General features: G+C 29.7%; 1 protein-coding gene across 1 annotated transcript in view; it reads right to left on the bottom strand.

The window, feature by feature from the left end:
* Nucleotides 1-16609, bottom strand: part of LOC142332489 (protein O-mannosyl-transferase TMTC1-like) — a 755673-nt gene extending 739064 nt beyond the window's left edge. Inside the window, exon 1 of the mRNA XM_075378938.1 lies at nucleotides 16359-16609. Within this exon, the coding sequence (XP_075235053.1) occupies nucleotides 16359-16609 (251 nt within the window). The remainder of the gene's footprint in view (nucleotides 1-16358) is intronic.
* Between the last annotated feature and the right edge of the window lie 3529 nt (nucleotides 16610-20138).

Raw genomic sequence — 20138 nt, 5'->3', positions numbered from 1 at the left:
TATTTCAGAGAAGATCGGTCTGGAACAGAAAACAGTAAACCATAATACCTTGGAAACTGTAGAAAATTTGTAAGTGGCGATGGTTTTAATTTGAGAAAATAATTAGTTGTGAAGTATTTAATAAACTGTTATCTAAGTTAATCTATTAACTTAATTATAAGTTAAATGGTTAATACTCTTCTACTCAATTTAAATATGAGTAGATTAACCTTTTTTCTATTATGTAACTGAAGATACACAGTGACGTCCTCTTTTACTACAGAACATATCAGGGTGTCGTATCTGTAGATTAAAAAAAAAAAAAAAAGACTACAGCAATCTCTCTGTGTGACACTCTGGTAAAATTGCCTTGTCCTTATTCTCATCTCTTTCTTTTTACACCCTGTAATTTATAAAAACATTTTTGTATAGAAAGACGTTGCAATCTTCTCTAGGCAGCTTTACAATAATGAATAAAATGTGGTAGTAGCTTGTGGCGCCGTTCCGCTTACTTAGTGTTTCTGTGTTTTACTTCGCTCTCCGCTTCGAGTCGCTCTACGTCGCTTTCTCTGTATTTTAACAATAATATTTCATGAACTATTTTAATATGGAATTTTTACCGACTCTTTGAAGAAAAGTACAGCATTAATTTTGGTCGCATGGTGGTAGTAGGGGGGTGAAAATGAATTATCTGTACGTTTTGAAGTATGATGAGTACGAAAACTACTACTCACTTAAAATGGGGTTTCCTGATATAAATATATATATATCAGGAAACATATAGGTATAATATATATATATATATATATATGTATGTATGTATATATATATGTATTTATATGTAGAATCCTATGTATAAAATTTTGTGGCTGGAAAATTTCCAATCTACTAAATCAACTTCATTAAAATTTAGATATTCTGTAGGAATGTATCGGAAGTTGTGTATATCAAAATTTGATTATGATTGATTGAGTTGCGCTCAGTTTAAGAAGGAAAAAAAATTGAGGTTATGTTGAACATTTTTTTTTTTAGGTATAGTAATGCGCATTTTTCATACGCGCTTATGCAGGGAGTTATAGTATTTAGCGAGATAAAATTTGATGCTTGTGTATAGATTCTAATGGTTATTCGAAAAAAAGAAACAGACAAATCTTCAAATTAAAATTGAAATAGTAGTTTATCGTACTCTGAAAATTACTGCATTTCTGACTGCGAAATAGTGAGTGCGTTGGAAATGAAAAATCGGTCTTCTTGTGTAGAATTGCGCAAGATTTTTATAAGATCTACACCATACAAACAACAAGCAATTTTTTTTTGTAATTTTGAGAATACCTTATAAAAAATTTTAATTTTATGAAAAATTATTGAAAAGTGTTATTTTTTATTTTATTAATCCACAAAATTTGTAAAGAAGGTTTTGTGGTCGTAGTGTTTTAAACAATTTGACTTTTATATTGATGAAATATTGTAGGAATGAATTGCCTCTTGTTACTTTAAAAAGTGAATATAAATGAAAATGTAATAATTCTATAATCCATTATGGTATACTAAAAACCTGTACACAAATTTTTTTTAGTTTTTTGGCAGTTGGTTTATGGAAACCAAAAAATTATCGGGTTTTACAGATTTTTTAAATAATAATTTTTAACATAAAAATTTTATTTTAAATACGAAATTTTGCAATTTTATTTTATGAAGTTGTATATTATTTTTAAATAAACCGTGGTAATTAAACTGGACTAATTTTTCGCGCTCTCCGAGTAGCTTCTTGATTGTTATACGACTGCTCAAAAAGGAGTATAATGTATTTAGGATGTAAATATGTATGTTTGTTCCACCGTAGTAGCTTAAGGACTGAACCGATTTTGATGTTTAACCTCGCGTTAGAATCGATACGTCACCGGAAGTGTTACAAGCGATATATATATATATATATATATATATATATATATATATATTTATATGTTTAATGGATTTAAAAAATTAGAAAAAATATATTATTTACAAAATTGTTACCTGCCCGCTCTTTAATTATCCAATCTTAAACAGCAGTGCTTGACAGCAATCGTTTTTTTTTGGCAGTTGTGATTTTACTTCCTTGTACGAAGTAAAGGAAGTATTGTGTTCCCGAAAAAATTCAGTTTTTCAGATTTCAACAGAAATATACATTTTGATCATCCTGAGCCATTTTGACTAGTTTCTCCGTGACGTCTGTACGTAAGTACGTATCTCGCATAACTCAAAAACGATTAGCCGTAGGATTTTGAAATTTTTGATTTAGACATGTTGTAATACCTAGTTTTGCACCACCCCATTTCATTGCAATCGACTGAACCAAAAATCCACAAAAACTTGGATTTTGGGCTTTTTCTTAATTGCAGTAATATAATATATGATAAGCGATACTTATTTTCATTGGTTCCAGAGTTATACCCAAATACAATTTTAATTAATGGAATATTTGGATTTTATAAGGAAGGCACGTCGGTTCGAATCAGACTTCATCTCCTTTTTTTTAACTTTTTTTAAAATCTAAATGAATTGATTTTTTAATAATTATTAACTTCTGATTGTCGAGAAATTATTACTATAAATAATAATTCTTTATTATTTATTTAACTAATTTTTTTACTATTTTTTTTAATTTAAATATAATGATTTATTAATGATTATTGACCCGTGATTATAAAAAATGTCTTACACTAATTAAAAATTCAATAATGACAATTAAAATCGTTTAGTTCATTACTCCTCTGATATTATCGAAGAATATTCTCCGTAAGTCGGAGTTGATCATCATTTCGTATATATGTTTTTTGTTGCCAATCTCTTAATCGCTCTTTGGTTTGATATAATTCTTCTGATCTTACTTTGTGTACAAGTTTTCTAGTTTTCAAATTTTCTCTGTCTTAATATTTTTATCCTCTCTTAATGTTTTTATTCTTTCTTTTTTCTTAACGTTTTCTTCCTCTTTATATCTATCATCTTCTCTTAATATTTTTATTCTTTCTTTGTTTACAACATGTTCTTCCTTTTTATTCTTTCTTTAGTTTTAACATTTTCTCTTTTTTATAATTATGTTGTTGTCGTTTCTTTGAGATATATTTCTTTCATGTTATCTTTAATTTTCCTGTATGATTGTTTCTTTTTCATTTTTGATTATTCACCAAATATTCCAATAAATAAATCTGAACATTTAATTTACATTAATATTAGATTATAACATTAATAACTTTTATTTATACCACAGACCAGAAATCTGAAACTTTTGTTAATCAGCAACTCACGAAGATGTGAATAATACTGATCTAGTAATACGAGTAATAAAGGGACTTTTACTCTATCTTAACACTTCGTGTAAGATTGTTGAATTAATGTATAAATATGTGATGTTAATAAAAACTAATATTTCATCAATCGTGTAACTGTTCACTTTATTAAAGAATTGGAGGACGGTATCTCATTTTCAAATGAAATACGTTTCAATGCGGTAGTCCACTTGTGTATTTTATATTTTGATAATAATTCACAAAATAAAGTGAATTTAATGAGTAATAAAGTTAGACAACGATTATCGATTGTCATTCAATCTAACAATTTTTAATTTCAAAGCACGTTGTTGAAATCCGATAACTCTTTTATACGGAACTCTTATAATATGAATCTTATGATAGATGTTGATTCATAACAGTTATCTTTAAAATTAAGTTACACAATTACAATTAAAATTTTATTTTTCAACTTTCATATTGAATATTAAAAGTAAGGCTAATAACTAATTTGAAATTTACTGAAATTTGTATTTTACTTATGTAAAATCCTATTACTGGGAATTAACAATTCATGAGCTTAGGTTAAATCTATCCATGAATAACAAAACCTCATTAGCAAACCAAGATAACATAAACAAGCAGGATAACTAAACATTACGTATTATTACATATTAAACGTAAATTTTCGAAAAGTTTACTCCCCCCCTTACTCAAGATTTAGATTATTAGGTATGAAATTTTAGTTAACATAAATTATTCTATGTTAGATTGACTAATCAGAGACGTTTATTGATGGATTACTTGGTATGTTCCTTACATTTGGGAATAATTTATCAAACGTTACGGGAATTCAGTTTGGGATTAAATAAAGGAGATTCAAACTTACAAATGACTATATTGGTTAGAACTGTAGATATTATGATAAAGTGATATAATGTGCACCAAATTAAGAAACAAAATTTAATTAATTAATTTATTATTTTTTTACTATAGTTTGAATAATCCTGGATGTTTCATTTATAAACACACACACACACACACATATATATATATATATATATATATATATATATATATATATATATATATATATATATACATTTATGAGAATATTAAATAGTTTACAAATATTCATTAAAGAAGAAAAAAATTAGTCTTTTTATATCATTATATTTCTGTTGCCATGGTAGTAGAAATATAATGAAGTAGAAGGATTAATTTTTTTTTCATGGATATCTTTAATATCTTAACCCACAATGGAGCTAGGATCTCAAACAATGGCTTAAATCCTTTCTTGAGAAAATATGAATGTACTCGTATCGTAAAAATTTGAAAAAAATCGGGTTTCCACTGATGCTGTTGAGGGGTTTCCTCAGACTGGTAAGAGGAAACTGTTGGCCAGTGTGTACTCTTCTGTGGTGTTATATGGAGTTCCTGTATGGCTGGGAGCGTTGTCGAGAGCAAGGAACGTGAGGCGTTTGGTTATGCAACAACGTAGGTTGAACATACGTGTCATCGCAGGGTATCGAACGATCAGCGCCGAGGCGGCTTCGGTTATAGCTGGAGTACCGCCCGTAGACTTACAAGCGCAAATGAGAGCTGCAATAGTGAATGGAGGGGACAGAAAGGAGGCAATTGACGGTCTCTACATGGCTTGGTGTGACAGATGGCGAGATTCAGACAAAAGAAGGTGGACCTATGGGCTCATACGAGACGTCAGGAACTGGGTGGAGCGAAAGCATGGTAATACAAGCTACGAATTCACCCAGTTCCTGTCTGGACATGGATGTTTTCGAGATTACCTGTACAGGATGGGCAGATGCCATACACGTCGCTGTCACGATTGCGGCGGACTGGATACAGCAGAGCATGTAGTATTTTTTTGCCCTAGATGGCGCAACTTCCGCGTAGTGCTCGAGGGTCAGGGTGTGGAGGGGGACCAACAATATAATCGAGGTAATGCTCAGCAATGGCAACAAGTGGGAGTGTATCTCTACTACGATCGCATCACTGATACGAGAGAAGGCCAATGAAGAGAGGCGACGGCAGGATGAGTTGATGCGACTTTATGGAGGCTTGGAGTTCGATGATGGGTGATCAAGGGAGGCCAGTTTCTGGTGGAGGGCGGCGAGGGCTCCTCGGAGTCGTCGCTCGTCGATCGCCCCCTGGGGACGCCTTCCGGTCACACGGATTCGGATATTGGAGTGCCTGGGTGATCATGCAGGGGCTGTACATACCATATGGCTTAGATCCAGCCCCTGCATGGTAGAAGGGGAGGTTTTTTAGCGGGTGAGAGCCCCGCACTGCCGTCAGTACGGGCCTGACGGCGGCTGGCAGAGCTTTTTCCTCCCCTACGGAAAGAAAGAAAAAAATAATAATAACAATAAAAATAAATATATGAAAACAAATTAGATGTTATTAGTGAAATAAAATTTTATATACTTTTAAAATTGTGTATTTTTGATTTAATTGGCATTATTATATATGTGTATATGTAATAGATTTGGTGAAACATCTAATTATTTAATATTAATTGAAAATTATAATTTAGAATCGTATTATTTTTGGATTATCTAGTTTAATTTCTTTTTAAGTTTGTCTACATTAAAATTATCCACAGAGCGACTGAAAAATAGACCATCACAAGAACAATATATACACTGAGGTATACATGTCAAACTTTTAATGAATTGCAAAAAATTCTTATCTTTTAGTTTAATACTTCAATACTTCTCTAATATTGTCGGACAATATTTTCCCTAAGTCAGAGTTTATAATTCTACTGATCTTTATTTGTGTACACGTTCTCTAGTTTCAGCAATTGTGTATCTGTCCACTTTATTAAAGAAATGGAGAATCATATCTCACTTTCAAATGAAATAAGGTTAAATGAAGAGTTGCAAAAAATGCGTATATGTAATTTAATTGGCGTATAAGGAAGACATTTGATATCTACATCAAATTTTCCATTTTATCATATGTCATTAATAAACGATGGATTTGGAATTTTCTCATATTGTACGCCGTAACCAGAGAAAAAACGCTGTTCATTTTAAAAAAAAAAAAAACGTAAAGGGTGTTGTTGAGAAAATGGTTTTTTAAACAATAAAAAAGATAAATGAAAACGATATTTTTTAAAACAAAATTCCTCGGAAATTTTTTTTTTGAAGTAGAAAGAGAATTTCTCTTTATAGATACCAGTGATTCGAAAAATAACTCTGCGATTTTAATTTAAATATATTTTGAGTTACATGTTACATTTAGAGTTAAAATATATGTTTTATTAAATGAGAGTACTAAAACTAAAGGTTTTTTGACCTCAATATAACAAAAGTGAACATTCACTTTTGGACATTTATGAATGAATTCCAGCTATTCGTGTAAATTTCTCGAGCACCGTAATTCGACAATTATGGCAGTTCTATTAAAATGAAATGATCATTCATCAGAAAATAAAATGTGCTGCAGGTATTTTTTATCACCAAAAAAGAAGTCTAACATGCTCGTTACAAATTAACCTTTTTATGACTTATGATCAGGTTTAATTCAGTGGAGTAACTGCAGTTTACAAGCACCAAGTGTTAATCGCTTGCGAACAACATCATAGACAGTGCGTTTAGGAATGAGTAATTGACAAGTCATCCTAATACTGAAATTTTGTACTTATTTCAAAACGCCTCCCGTTTCCAAAAACTGTTCATATCACTTCCATATGCTTATATTACTCGGGAAAGTTTTACCGTAAATTCGCTTATAATTTCTCTGTATGACAATAACCGTTTTATTTCTGTAAATCAGTAAATGCATTGTTCTTTCTTTGGTGGCGACGTCATAGTACTGAATTCCGGGGTCATAACACTTTGGCCTATGCAGTAGTAAAACGCAGCTGCTATCTGACGGATGATGTGTAAACTAAAAAGTTCAATAAAAGTTCTTGCTTCAAGATAACCCGTAAAACACTCCTGAGTACTGCAAACTAAAAATTACATTCTTCTTGAAATACCAGAAATTCTTTTTCTGGAAACCTGGAATATTTTTCCGGGATTAAACATTTTTTTACTAATTTTCCATTCTAATCTTGCAGCTTTTCTCTTACGTTTCCTTTTGTAATTTTCCTTTACACAAGAAGGTATTTCTGTGATTTAAATATAAGGAAATGTTTTTAATTCAAGAAATTATTTATTTACATAATAACAACAATCTTACGGCCTCTTAAAATTATTAGATGAATGATAAATTAATTTTGTAGCCTGTGAAAAATAACATGTCTGACCGGAATTTGAGCTCAGGACCTTTGGATGAAAGGCCTAAACTCTACCGCTCCACCACAGAAATCGGAAAATTATAAATATATTTATAGAATAAATTCCATTACTTATATCTGGTGCTGTTATTTCTATCAATTTTTCTAAATTTTTTTTGGGTTATCGAGTTTCATCTAACAAGGCTTACAAAGTAAAATATTTCATGTTTAATCCCAATATACTTTTTTAGCAAATTTTATTTAAAATATTTTTTATAATTAAAAGTAACAGTTTTATGATTATTGCTTGGAGGGATAAATATCTTCCTTCGTAACATTAGTTTTTACCGATGATAAAGAATTTTTTTTTTTAACATTACAATCTGTTCAGCAAGATAATCGAACAATAAGTAAATAAAATCTGTTTGAACTAACATTAAGTAGTCACGGACCCAGCGGTTAGTAATATAATTAAAAAAGTGATGAGAAGAAATGCTGAAATATATGATTACAAGTGTATATATTGTTGTTTCTACCCATGATAAAACAAATGTATTTCTTATTTCTATTTTTATTCTTTTTCTGAGTCTCCTCGAACTGTTTTCAAAAGTAATTATTTCTCTGTAATTTTAAATAGAAATTTCTTTACCATTCTTACAAGAATATCTTCTTCATGTATTTGTTTTTTTTTTGATACAATTATATTTTAATAAAATATTTCACGTTTCAAGAATTAAGTTAAGAAAAAAAATGTGTTACGAAATTGTGGAAATTTCAACTGATTATCCTTACTGGGTAATGGAAAACAAACCTGATATTCCGGGAAAGCATATTAGATTATTATTATTATTTGAAATTCCTTTAAAAAATATGTTTTATATATATATTTTTTTTTTCAGTCATTCATTTCTTGTATGAAATTGGAAGTAATATAATGACAAATTAAAATTGGATATATTTGTTTGATTCGATTTTATATGAAATGCAAAGATATTTAAACATTACCGATTTACAAATAAATGTTTTTTTCCAATTTATTTTTCAGACCATTTAATTATATAAAAATAAGCTTGGATCATTTTTTATTTCCAATATATTATACGGTAAAAATGAAATTGCGTTAAGTGGTGTAAGAATACATTTTTTACGTACCATGAAGAAAATAGTTGAAAGTTTTAGTCAATGTATTGTTGTTTGGTTAGGTTAGAAATTTCGTATTTCCATATTGACAGAGATATTCTCGGCATGCTATAAGCTGTTTACAACCAAGCAGTAAAGTTCCCATTTCCTAGCTTATAGTTTGTTAATCCAATATAAGTTTTGTTACACAAAAAGAACCGTGTAAAATTTCTGGTATACTTATTACATTCAACGCTGTATTTAAAGTGTTAATTATTATTTTCTGTAGTATTATTTTTATAGTTTAAAAAATGTAATACAAAGTAGATGAGAAATATCTGATAATTCGTATTCCTTCAAAAATTATACAATAAATAAAAATTTATCGCTTTAGTTGCGGTTGCGTGAACGCCTAATATATTAATTAACCTGTGTTCGCTTCATGGATATCGTCTAGACAGTTTTAATGAGTCAACACCAATATTCTAATAGTTTTACTTATTTGTCTAGGAATTTAATTATTAAAATTTGTCAATATACATTATTTTGGTAAACTTTTAAATATTTATTATTAATTAAAAAAACTTTTTTTTATTTTTTCTATTTAAATCGGACATGTTTTAATTCAACCTGCATTTATTTTTTTAAACTTTGTTTCTTATATTTCATCAAACTGATCGGCATAGGATAAATGTATTAGATAGATTTCAGAAGAAAGCTACTTATTGTAATAGGTACCGTGATTCGACTTCCGGAAAATTTCAACATATCTTGCATTTCACATCCCCCAGACCCCGAAACTACAGTTAGCTCAAAAGTTTATAAATACAATTATATAAATATATATTTCACTTGTGGACACAATAACTGCCGTAATTTTGCGCCATCACTTTCAAATTGTTTCTTAAAAATAAATCGTCCCAAAATCTCGGTCGAGTTCGATAACGGCCAAAATCGCACAATGGGGTTGGAAATGGGAACTTTATCGAAAAAAAAAACAAAATAACGCTATAAATTTCTTATTAAATTAAAACATCGAATTTGTTTAAAGTTCCTACTAATTTGATAAGGGCCTAAAACTTATGTAAGTAAAGTATTTTAATACACCAACCATTAGCTTAAGGGGGTGGTAAAATTGGGTTTTTAAGAAAAAAAAATCATACCTTTCTTAATAGGCACAGTATTGAATCGGTTTAAAGTGGTCGCTAGTCCATTAAGCATTATCTAAAACTTTTATCTGAAAAAAATTTTAATGTGAAAAACCCGTACGGCAAGGGATGACCAAAACAAAAAAAATATATATCGCTATAACTTTATTATTAAGTTTTTTTTTTGTCCAGTCATTTGACTGGTTTGATGCAGCTCTCCAAGATTCCCTATCTAGTGCTAGTCGTTTCGTTTCAGTATACCCTCTACATCCTTCATCCCTAACAATTTTTTTTTTACATATTCCAAAAGTGGCCTGCCTACACAATTTTTTCCTTCTACCTGTCCTTCCAATATTAAAGCGACTATTCCAGGATGCCTTAGTATGTGGCCTATAAGTCTGTCTCTTCATTTAACTATATTTTTCCAAATGCTTCTTTCTTCATCTATTTGCCGCAATACCTCTTCATTTGTCACTTTATCCACCCATCTGATTTTTAACATTCTCTTATAGCACCGCATTTCAAAAGCTTCTAATCTTTTCTTCTCAGATACTCCGATCGTCCAAGTTTCACTTCCATATAAAGCGACACTCCAAACATATGCGTTCAAAAATCTTTTCCTGACATTTAAAATAATTTTTGATGTAATTTTTGATTATTAAGTAAAATATCGAATTCCTCTAATGTTCCTACTATTCTTTGGTTAAGGGCATAAAACCTACTAAAGTAAAGTTTTTAGATATCACTAATCACTGGCTCAGGAGGTGGAAAAGATTGGATTTCGAAGACAAAAAAGAATTATACTTCCCTTAATAGTCGCAGTATCGAGTCGGTTAAAAGTGGTCATTAATCCTGTAAACACCACCTAAAACTTTTCTCTTAGACGATTTTTGATATGCCAACTCTTACCGCAAGGATGACCAAAATGTTGTTGGAATTATAAGAAGATGGGGCTTGTCGTATGCTCAATATATGAAACTTTTTTCACGTGCAACCGCTGTAATATTGAGTAAATTTGAAGTTTTTCTTAACTTTAAGGTGAAAATCTTTTTTATCCGCTACTTAGCACTGGTGAAATCTACCTCCGTCTTTCGCCGTGCCGAAAGGAATTTTTTTTAATAGAAGAGATTCTTCTGGTGTTGTAACTTTTTTTATAAAAAACTTTACGTGAAAAGTTTAAAAAAAAATACTTTTTCTACAAAGACTTATCTATATATATTTTTTTCTTCTTTTTTTCTTTTCTTAGAATCTTACCATTATATTGTGTTATGAAAGTAAATATGATGGTTAAATCGGTTAAATCATTTAAAAAAAAACCTTGTTGAATAACCATCGAAAACGAAATCTACATTCTTTTCATCACAGAAATCTTTAAGTTGAATTAATATTCTTATTTTAAGAAAATAAAATTGATTTAAAAATAAAACCAACTGACCAAAACCTAAGTAATATTATTACTTTATATATAAATTAAAAATTATGTTATAAATTTTTTTCAATTATTTTTTTTTTTTAATATAATTTAATGCCACTTTTACATTGGTTTTTAATTTACTACTTACATTAAATTGAAGGAATATTTCTTTAAAAGTTAAGTAACATTGAGTATGATTTTGATAAGGATGCATAATTTATCAATGCCAACATTTACTACTAACTTGAGGAGGGTTGCACCCTAAATCCTTCTTTTCTTGGTTCCGAAAAATTGTAATAAATTATTAAATTTTTAAACAGTTGATGAATTTGTCATAATATTGTTTTTAGGGATGTGTAATTAGTTAACATTAGTTAACATTAAGTTAACATGTAATTGATTTAAAAAATAAAAAAAATAAAAAAAAAGGTAATTTATTATCTATGTTTGTTGAAATACCCTCTAGGGTATGTAATATCACACGGCTAAAAAAGCGTTCTAGGAAAGACCTACAAATGCGGGATGTTTCTGATGCACGGCGTACACACACAAAACTAAATTTAAAATATTAATCATTTTATTTAAATACAATATTTTTTTTCGTTTAGTTCAGTGATTCCAAATAAAGCGCGCGCGGATACCGTATTCAATTCGCGCGAATGTGGCGGTACTAGCGGCGTCAGTCGTCACTAACTAAACTAATTAATTTCACAACTTAACATAGAACAGATTTTGTTTGTGCAGTCGGCAGAGTGGTGTAACCGCAAGGCTTAACGTACGAGGTACCGAGTCATCCGGGCAAACGAGTTTGAAACCCAGCCAGATAGTGTTACTTATTTATACTATAAATATTATTTTTTTATTTAATTCTACCACTCACCAGTGAAGTCACAACGTATCAGTAGTTTAGAACATTATTGTGATAGGGTTTTGATGGGGTTACAAATTTTTTTTTTTGTAAATATTTTTATTTGAAAATGTGTCTAAGAAAGATATGAACTTAATTAGACGAGATCTCGAGATACTGAGGATGACCTTGCTTTATAGCCTCAACCCCTTGATCTTATAAGTTGAAAATTTAATGACATCACTGCCCCATATATTGAAGTAATCTGACCAAATTTGGTTAAAATCGGTCAAGTAGTTCTGGAGGTATAATGTGATTTAGAGGCCAACACCAAACACGCACGCGCGCGCACATACCAACATTAACATCCGGAAAATTTCAATCCGGTTTAATGGTTTTTTGGGTTCCTTAGGTGTCCGAACGTCAACATCTGGTGAAAATCGCATATTGGCCTTATTATAATACTTCCTCTTCTAGAGCTATAGCTCTGCTATCTAGACGGGAAAGTAAAAGGTAGGATACATTTATATTTTACAATGTACAACCTTTTCCACTATTTCTTATGATTTTGTATTTTATCTGATAGTAATGATCTTCATTGTACAGACATCCTCTAAAGTGAAAAGAATGAAATTCCAGTGTAGGGTTGAATATTATATTTTTTTATTACCTATATATTTTTAAAAATTAATTATATTCAATGTTTTTAATTATAAATACGATTAGTATATGCATATAAACACCCATGTATGTAAACATATATATATACATACATATATACAGTTCTTTGAGGGATTTCAGTAGAAACCCCTCTCTGTTAGCCATTTTTTGGTATTCGGTTTTACTTATGGTTCCAGTAAATTGGAACCTTTTGTAAATTAAACACTGCGAAAAAAAATAAAAAACGACTTGAAGAAAAAATCCTTATAAATCGAATTTTAAATTGTTTTTTTTTGTTCAGCTTAAGTTTCAAGTGAACTGAAAATAATAAAATTTTTTTGTAAAATAATAGTTTCTTATTATTGAAACTGTTCTGACTAATTTAATTTTTATTAAATTGGCTTTATATTAGAGTAAAAATGATGAACATATAGTAGGAAGTATTTTGATAATAAGTGGTGGATTATGGTATTGTGTCTGTTATAAGTGGAGAATATGTCATTTGAAAGTAGGAAAATATTTAGGGGTTGGATATGTATTATATAATATATATTAAATGGGATTGAACTTTATTAAACAAATTTTATTTGATTTAAATTGTTGAATATTCACAAAAAAAAAATAAATTGTAATTTTAAAAATATTTCTACTCTTCTCATGTAACGTATGAAGTAGAAGTTTTGTTCGTTATTTAAAATTTTTTCATGAGCAGATTAGTTCTTAAATTTGGTGTAAGGGATACTACGGGTGATTAAAAAAATACATTTTAGTAAAATTTTGTAAAAATTCTCCCAGTAATTTTAAGCTGTGTTAATGTAACATTAATTTGTTAAGGACATATTAATTAATTATTAATAAGAAATTATTAGATTTGAGTAAATTGTTTTATTACAATATAACAGTATACTAGTAACACCCGGACAGTCACGACTGTTTTTTAATTTTTAACTATGATTTTTTAAACTTTTTACGGCACCGAACACACACACACACACGTATATACCAACATTAACATCCGGAAAATTTCCATCCATTTTAATCAAGGTTTGATTTCAAGGTCGTTTTTTTAACCTATTAATTTTAACTCCTGATGATGGCTTGCAAATAAGCCAAAAGATCTAGAGTACATATCAACGTGCTGGTAAGGTGGATTATATTAATTGTTAATTTAAACAATATAACAATTTATCGCATGCGCACGCTCACACACGATTTATCAATCACACACACACACACTTATGTTTCACATAAATGTAAGTTTTATATGAATCTAAGCAGTGCCTTTGGGTAAAAAAAAAACTTTTATATCATAAATGGGAGGAGGGTTAATTTTTTAATTCTTATTGCCGCGAAAATTTTGAAAAAAATTATATTCAATTGTTCAACTGGTGCAATATATTTTAATAAAATACATCCATACGTTTCGAGATATTAATTTCATTTAAAAAATTATAAATATTGAAATGACAAACAAATGAAAGCGTTTATATTCGTTTATTTATGAAAATGTTTTACTTACATTGACGTGAAGTTTACACTACATGAATTGGGAGGGAAATATCTATTTCACATATTAAATACCCACCACAGGATAAATTTATACTTTATGTTATTTACATAAATATTAAAAAACATTTTAATCCTAAAGTGGAAATATCATATCGTTTTTATTAAATATTACTCCTTCTTCAGTTAATAAATTTCAAATTGCTATATGCAAATTTATCAGTATTATAAATTATGTTTTAATGCTGTACTATAACCATCACATTCTACGGTAGAGAAAGGAGTTCTGTTTCATGAAAATGTAACATATGGTATTTACGCAAAAGGTGAGGGAAACTATGAAAACATGTATGCTTGTAAATTTTCTGTCCTATTACATACGATTATATATTTAAAAAGTAAATGCAACGTTAAATACATTTGGCTTTTTTAACGATTTTTTATGCATTAATTTGTATTGTTTATTCACGCTGATAACTACAAGCTGATTCCCAATTACAATTATTTTTCATTATTATGACATAAAAAAAAAAATTTTTAAAGCATTAAAATTGCTAAGCAAGTCTGGAATTCAAATCCAGAAATTCGGCATAAATCATTTCGTCATTGATTGGTTATAATGTAAGATTATAGGATAAAAATATTATTCCGCAAATTTTTACCTTATCTATGTAATAAAGTAGAACATTATTAAATACGTAGTTAAACAGTTTAAAAAAATTATAGCTGATTTAATTCAAAATCACATTACAATATTGAAAAATAAAATTATTTTTTAATATTTAATATAATTTTTTAAACTTTTTTTTGTTATAACTTTTTTCAGAATGAATACGATTAGGTTAGATTTAAACAAATTTATTTAATTAATGTTCTACGTGATTTTAATATATAATTTTTTTATGGTTTCGTTTGGAGAAACCGAATGTAAATTTTTGTTCTACAACAAAACGAAAAGGAAAAATTAAAATCCTGATATAGAAATAAAGTTTCCTTGACGTTTCTAATCCCGTCATTTCAAAAAATAATAAATGCTGGAAAAAGTTTAAATAGTTTTATTGATATCGTTTTAGAGGGTTTTCATTCGTTTTTATTTTTTTTAATTTTACTTTTTTTCCGATATATAATCGATGCAATGTAGCGTATCTAACGACAAAGTAATGATCAGATTTGTAGTAATTAAAACACTTAGACGAAAAGATTGACTTTGTTTATAGTGCAGCTTTTACATATTACATTCGCTTTAAATTCTAACTTTAAAAGTTTTCATTTGGAAATAATGAAAATAAAATTTTTTGTGATGAAATTAATTCGTTTATTATTATTATTATTCTCTTTGAAATAAAAAATTTACTTTAAAATTATAAAAATTATACTTAATGTATAAAATAAATATTATATGTGAAAGATTTAAAATAAATAGGTTTTCTCTCAAATAGCTTGTAGCTAGAGAGACAAATTATTTGTATTGCTGTGTAAGATATTGTATTTGTGTTTAAGGAATCAAAGAATTTGAATTATTATTTATTTAATTGATATATGTGTAGAATTTATTCCTTATGTATTAACATAAAGTAAAATTAATTTTTTCATTTATTTATAATTTGTTTTTATTTTTCTCTTCACTTACCCGCAGTTTCATCAGAACGTATAAACACTTTATATGAATATCCAAATTAAAAGCGTACTGAAGAAAATTTAAATATGGAGAACATGGAAAAGAAATATATACATATATACAATTTTTATAAATAATAACTTTTTTCTGATACTAGGGTGAAAATTTCTAGACTGTTTATTAAAATTATAAAAATAATATGAAAATTTAAAAAAAAATTAATGTGACAAAATATAATCAAATACAGTGTAGAAGATTTTATATATATATATATATATATATAAGAAATACATCTAAGTTAACGTTGTTTCTTATTTTCTTTTTTAGATTAAAAAATAAGTATTTATTTACTTTTATATTTTATCGTACGTAATGAATGTTTATTTTACAGTAAACTTTAATAAAATAGATCATCGTAACTTTCATTAAGTTATATTCTTATTTAATACCTTTGTTTTTAATATAAACTTACCAACTTTTTTTATTTTAGGGTAGGAAATCAGATAGTATTGCTATTTTTTTTTCTATTATTTTTTTTAATTTTTTACTTACCGAAATGTGAGAGTTGTCAGAGGTCTATATGATTTATGACTATTGATATCACCCATCGGTGTACCCCAAAAATCGTTGTTGAACAAATTTTGAAGCGGGCTCGTGCCCAACACGTCCGGATTAGTCGTAAGAGCCGGTATATCGTCATGCACGAAATCACCTTGAAGGGCGTTAATATAACATAATACGGCGATCACAATCACAACACTATACACTCGCGCAGCGCCCGCTTCCTTCGCCCGGCGCCCCATCACTACCATAAAATGAATCGCCTCGCCCTTTTAACCAGCCGTCCTAAATCGGACATGCGCCCTTAACAGTAAACCCCTTCTCTAACTAGACCGTGTATATCTATATATATTTATAACCCATACTCTCAGACACCCTTCCCAACCCTTAGTTTTTACTCATACTCATCCCTAACCTAACCTTAGACACATCGCTCCATTTCCTTCCACTTCATCTCACTAGGTATTACCGCAAATATGTTAGTTCTCTTCCGTACAACCTTACAAAACCATCACGCTTCTTCCATCCTTCTCTTCTATTTTAGTTTCTCGCTCTCTCTAGCTATTACTTGTGGTATAGGTCCCGCAACAAAACACTTATTCATTAATCTATATTAATTTTATTCCTACATCATGCAGTAAAAGTGTTAAAGAAATTTTCGTTAAATTGTTTTAACCTTCCATTAAAACCAAAGATTTATTAATTTTTTGATAAAATGTGGTTTTTATTCAATCTTCTAGGGATAAAATTATAATATTAATTGAAAATAAATATACATTCTAGAAATGTTCACAGTGAACAAGATTTTGAAAATTAATTGTACGAGAATTGATTATTTTAAAATTTTTGCTTACGTTCATTATAATTTTCCAGTTTTATCATGTATTAAAAGAAATTAAATTCATAAAATATTCGTCTTTAAGGGATTTAGAATCTTATCTTAAAAAATAGTGCTTTTCTTTTCTTTTAGTAACTTACTTCTGTAAGTTGAACCACCTCGGTGAAATGAGGTCGTACTGAAATTTTTGGAAGTTAATTTAGTGATTTATTATGGATTTTGCTCTGAAAAATCGAATCAAATAGGTTCCAGAGCCGTATCTGCTGGAGTTTTTTTAAAAAATCCTCGGTGAAAAACAAATAAATTGAGTAAAATCCCTGTACTTTTTTTATGTTTGCGGTACAATAACTTTTTCAAATGGTTATTAAACACATAAAACTTTTAATTAATTTAATTTTTAAACAAAATAGTGTGCACGTATTAACGAGTAATACGTTTTTTATTGGTATTATTTACCTATTGGTTTATTAAGTTTTAAAAGTCACCAGAAATATTGAGTGATGTTTCAGGAATATAACTCGATTTAGTTCATCACACAAATGATGATTTTCAATTTTCAATAAGTCCCCGTTTGCGATATTCTTTATTGGATCCTGTCGTTTCTCTCCTCTTTAACAACTCGTAGCTCCTTTTCTTTTTAGATCATCAATCATCTTAATCCTTCTTTTTCCTCTAATCGCACCTCATCATTTAGCTCTCTTTTCGACGCCATTTTTTTTTTAAATATATCTTATTCAGTGCCTTTTTCTTGATTTTATTCCATCTAATTATTTACTCATCTATTCTAGTCTTCTTAATATATCTTCACCTCTGATCCTTTCCATCTTTTTAACCATTAAAATTTATTTCCACTGCTATATTCCAAGTATTTTCATTTTATTATTTTGTTTTTTCAAAAAATTCTATTTTCAAAGCCACACCATAAATTACACAATTAGACAACACAAATATGATTTACTCAGTTACTTTCTTAAGTGGGTCACTTCAGTTATCTAAATTACTGATTTCTTTTATATTTAGATAATATTTATTTAATTGAGAGCACTATATTAGAAAGATTATGTAACTAATTTTTGAGTTTCTAATGAAGTTTTTTGGAAAATTAAAAAAAATGTCTCAAATTCAAAATATATCTCCAATATTTTATAAGAGAATAAAATTCAAAGATTTCATAAATAAATTTTTAACGTAACTCAAAACTAATTCATTTCTATTTTTTGACTCAATAAAATTCTTAATAAAATTGATATATATATATATATATATATATTTCTTTATATAAATTCTCTCTTTTTCTGTTTAGCCTCCGGAATCACCGTAATGTTTACTTCAGAGGATAATATGTATGAATGTAAATGAAGTGTTTTGTACAGTCTCAGGTCGACTATTCCTGAAATGTGTAGTTAATTGAATCTCAAACATCAAATAACGAAAAGGTGGAGGGTGCTATTACGGCTCTGACTGGTACGGGGGGGGGGGAGCAGAAGAACCCACGTCCTGATTATAGTCGTGGATGCCCTCACGTCACGGGACGAGTTGCTTCGGGAGGGTCGCAAGACGATATTGTCCGCAAGTCTGTCTCTATTGACGTCCTATTAATGCGGCCGGCTTACGGCTTCACCCAAATGGTTTTTACACTGGCAGTGCCGCCAATCCTAGCGGACAAGCTACTGTCTTTTGGATGGTATCGGATTGGGTGAGTAGCCTATCGAGTGGTGCGGCGTACTTCCGACGACCTTTGCTTCAAATTGCCAGACCACTTAGCCAAGTTCTGTTCTAGCGCAGACAGAAGCGGCCACTGTTTTACATATGGTAAGGCTGGCCATTTACGCAAGGACTGCCAGCAGGACCCTAATTGCTTATCCTGCAAGTCAATGGTCATGCGCCTGGGGATGTAAGATGACTCCGTCGCATCAGGAACTGCTTCTTCGTAGGAACATCATGGTGTCTCTGAGGGACGGCCCCATCCGGGAGGACGTGGGAGGTCTCGGTCTCCCGCTTACGATGATGGGTTGAGGACTCCCTTGCAGTACCGTCGGGAGGAAAGTAAAACCTAGTCCCGACCGATGGGGGATCCTTTCGGGGATTCTCTATTACTGGCAAGGCATAAAGACAGAGTCCCTGAGGGGGGGATCCTTTGAGGTTCCCTCATTATTGGCATGGCGCCTAAAAGACCGAATCCTGGCTATCTGGCGGGAACTTTGTTCCCGACGAGGTAGTTAGGGGCTTTGGCACCCCTCGGAGCCGAGTTTATGTTTAGTTGTGGATCCGTTCCAGGGGGGCAGGGAAAAATACGGTGGGAAAATACCATTAAATAACACCGGTATTCATGATCTAGTATTAAAATTCATATAAAAATAACTGCCTTTATTATGATATGAACCTTAGAACTCTCGACTTCGAAATCAGGTGATTTGCGATGACGAGTTTACCACTAGACCAACCTGGTAAGTTTATATAAATTATCTCGAAGCAAATAAAATAAAATTTTGGTAAATAAAGTAGTGCGAACATTTCTGTAAAAAAAAAAAAAAAAAAAAAAAGCACGTGTGATACTTTATTTAATGTACCGTTTTGTGTCTTGTAATAACTAACCAATTAGAAAAAATAATTTTTCTGTGAAAGTTAATTTACTTTTCAACAAACTTTTCTTGGATAATAAGCAGAAAATTACATAATTATTAGAATAGAGAAGTAAATTATTGCGGTGATGGGACGAATTTTAGCAATTATAAAAACCAAGCTTCTCAAGCAGTTAGCTGCTACCTCCAAACTTTTTTCATCCGAAATCGAATTGAGCATCTCTTATAATAACTGCATTGAAATATTATTAACTTTTTTATATTGCCATCGAATATATTAAAATCTTTTACAAGTGATGATGTAGCTAAGTTGGTGAAACTCTGATGATCTTCCTTTACTTAAATTATTTT

This window comes from Lycorma delicatula, chromosome 11, assembly GCF_047948215.1.
Source record: "Lycorma delicatula isolate Av1 chromosome 11, ASM4794821v1, whole genome shotgun sequence".
NCBI classification, from domain to species: Eukaryota; Metazoa; Arthropoda; class Insecta; order Hemiptera; family Fulgoridae; genus Lycorma; species Lycorma delicatula.
Note: the sequence above shows the minus strand (reverse complement) of the source record. Positions and strands in the feature narration are given on the sequence as shown.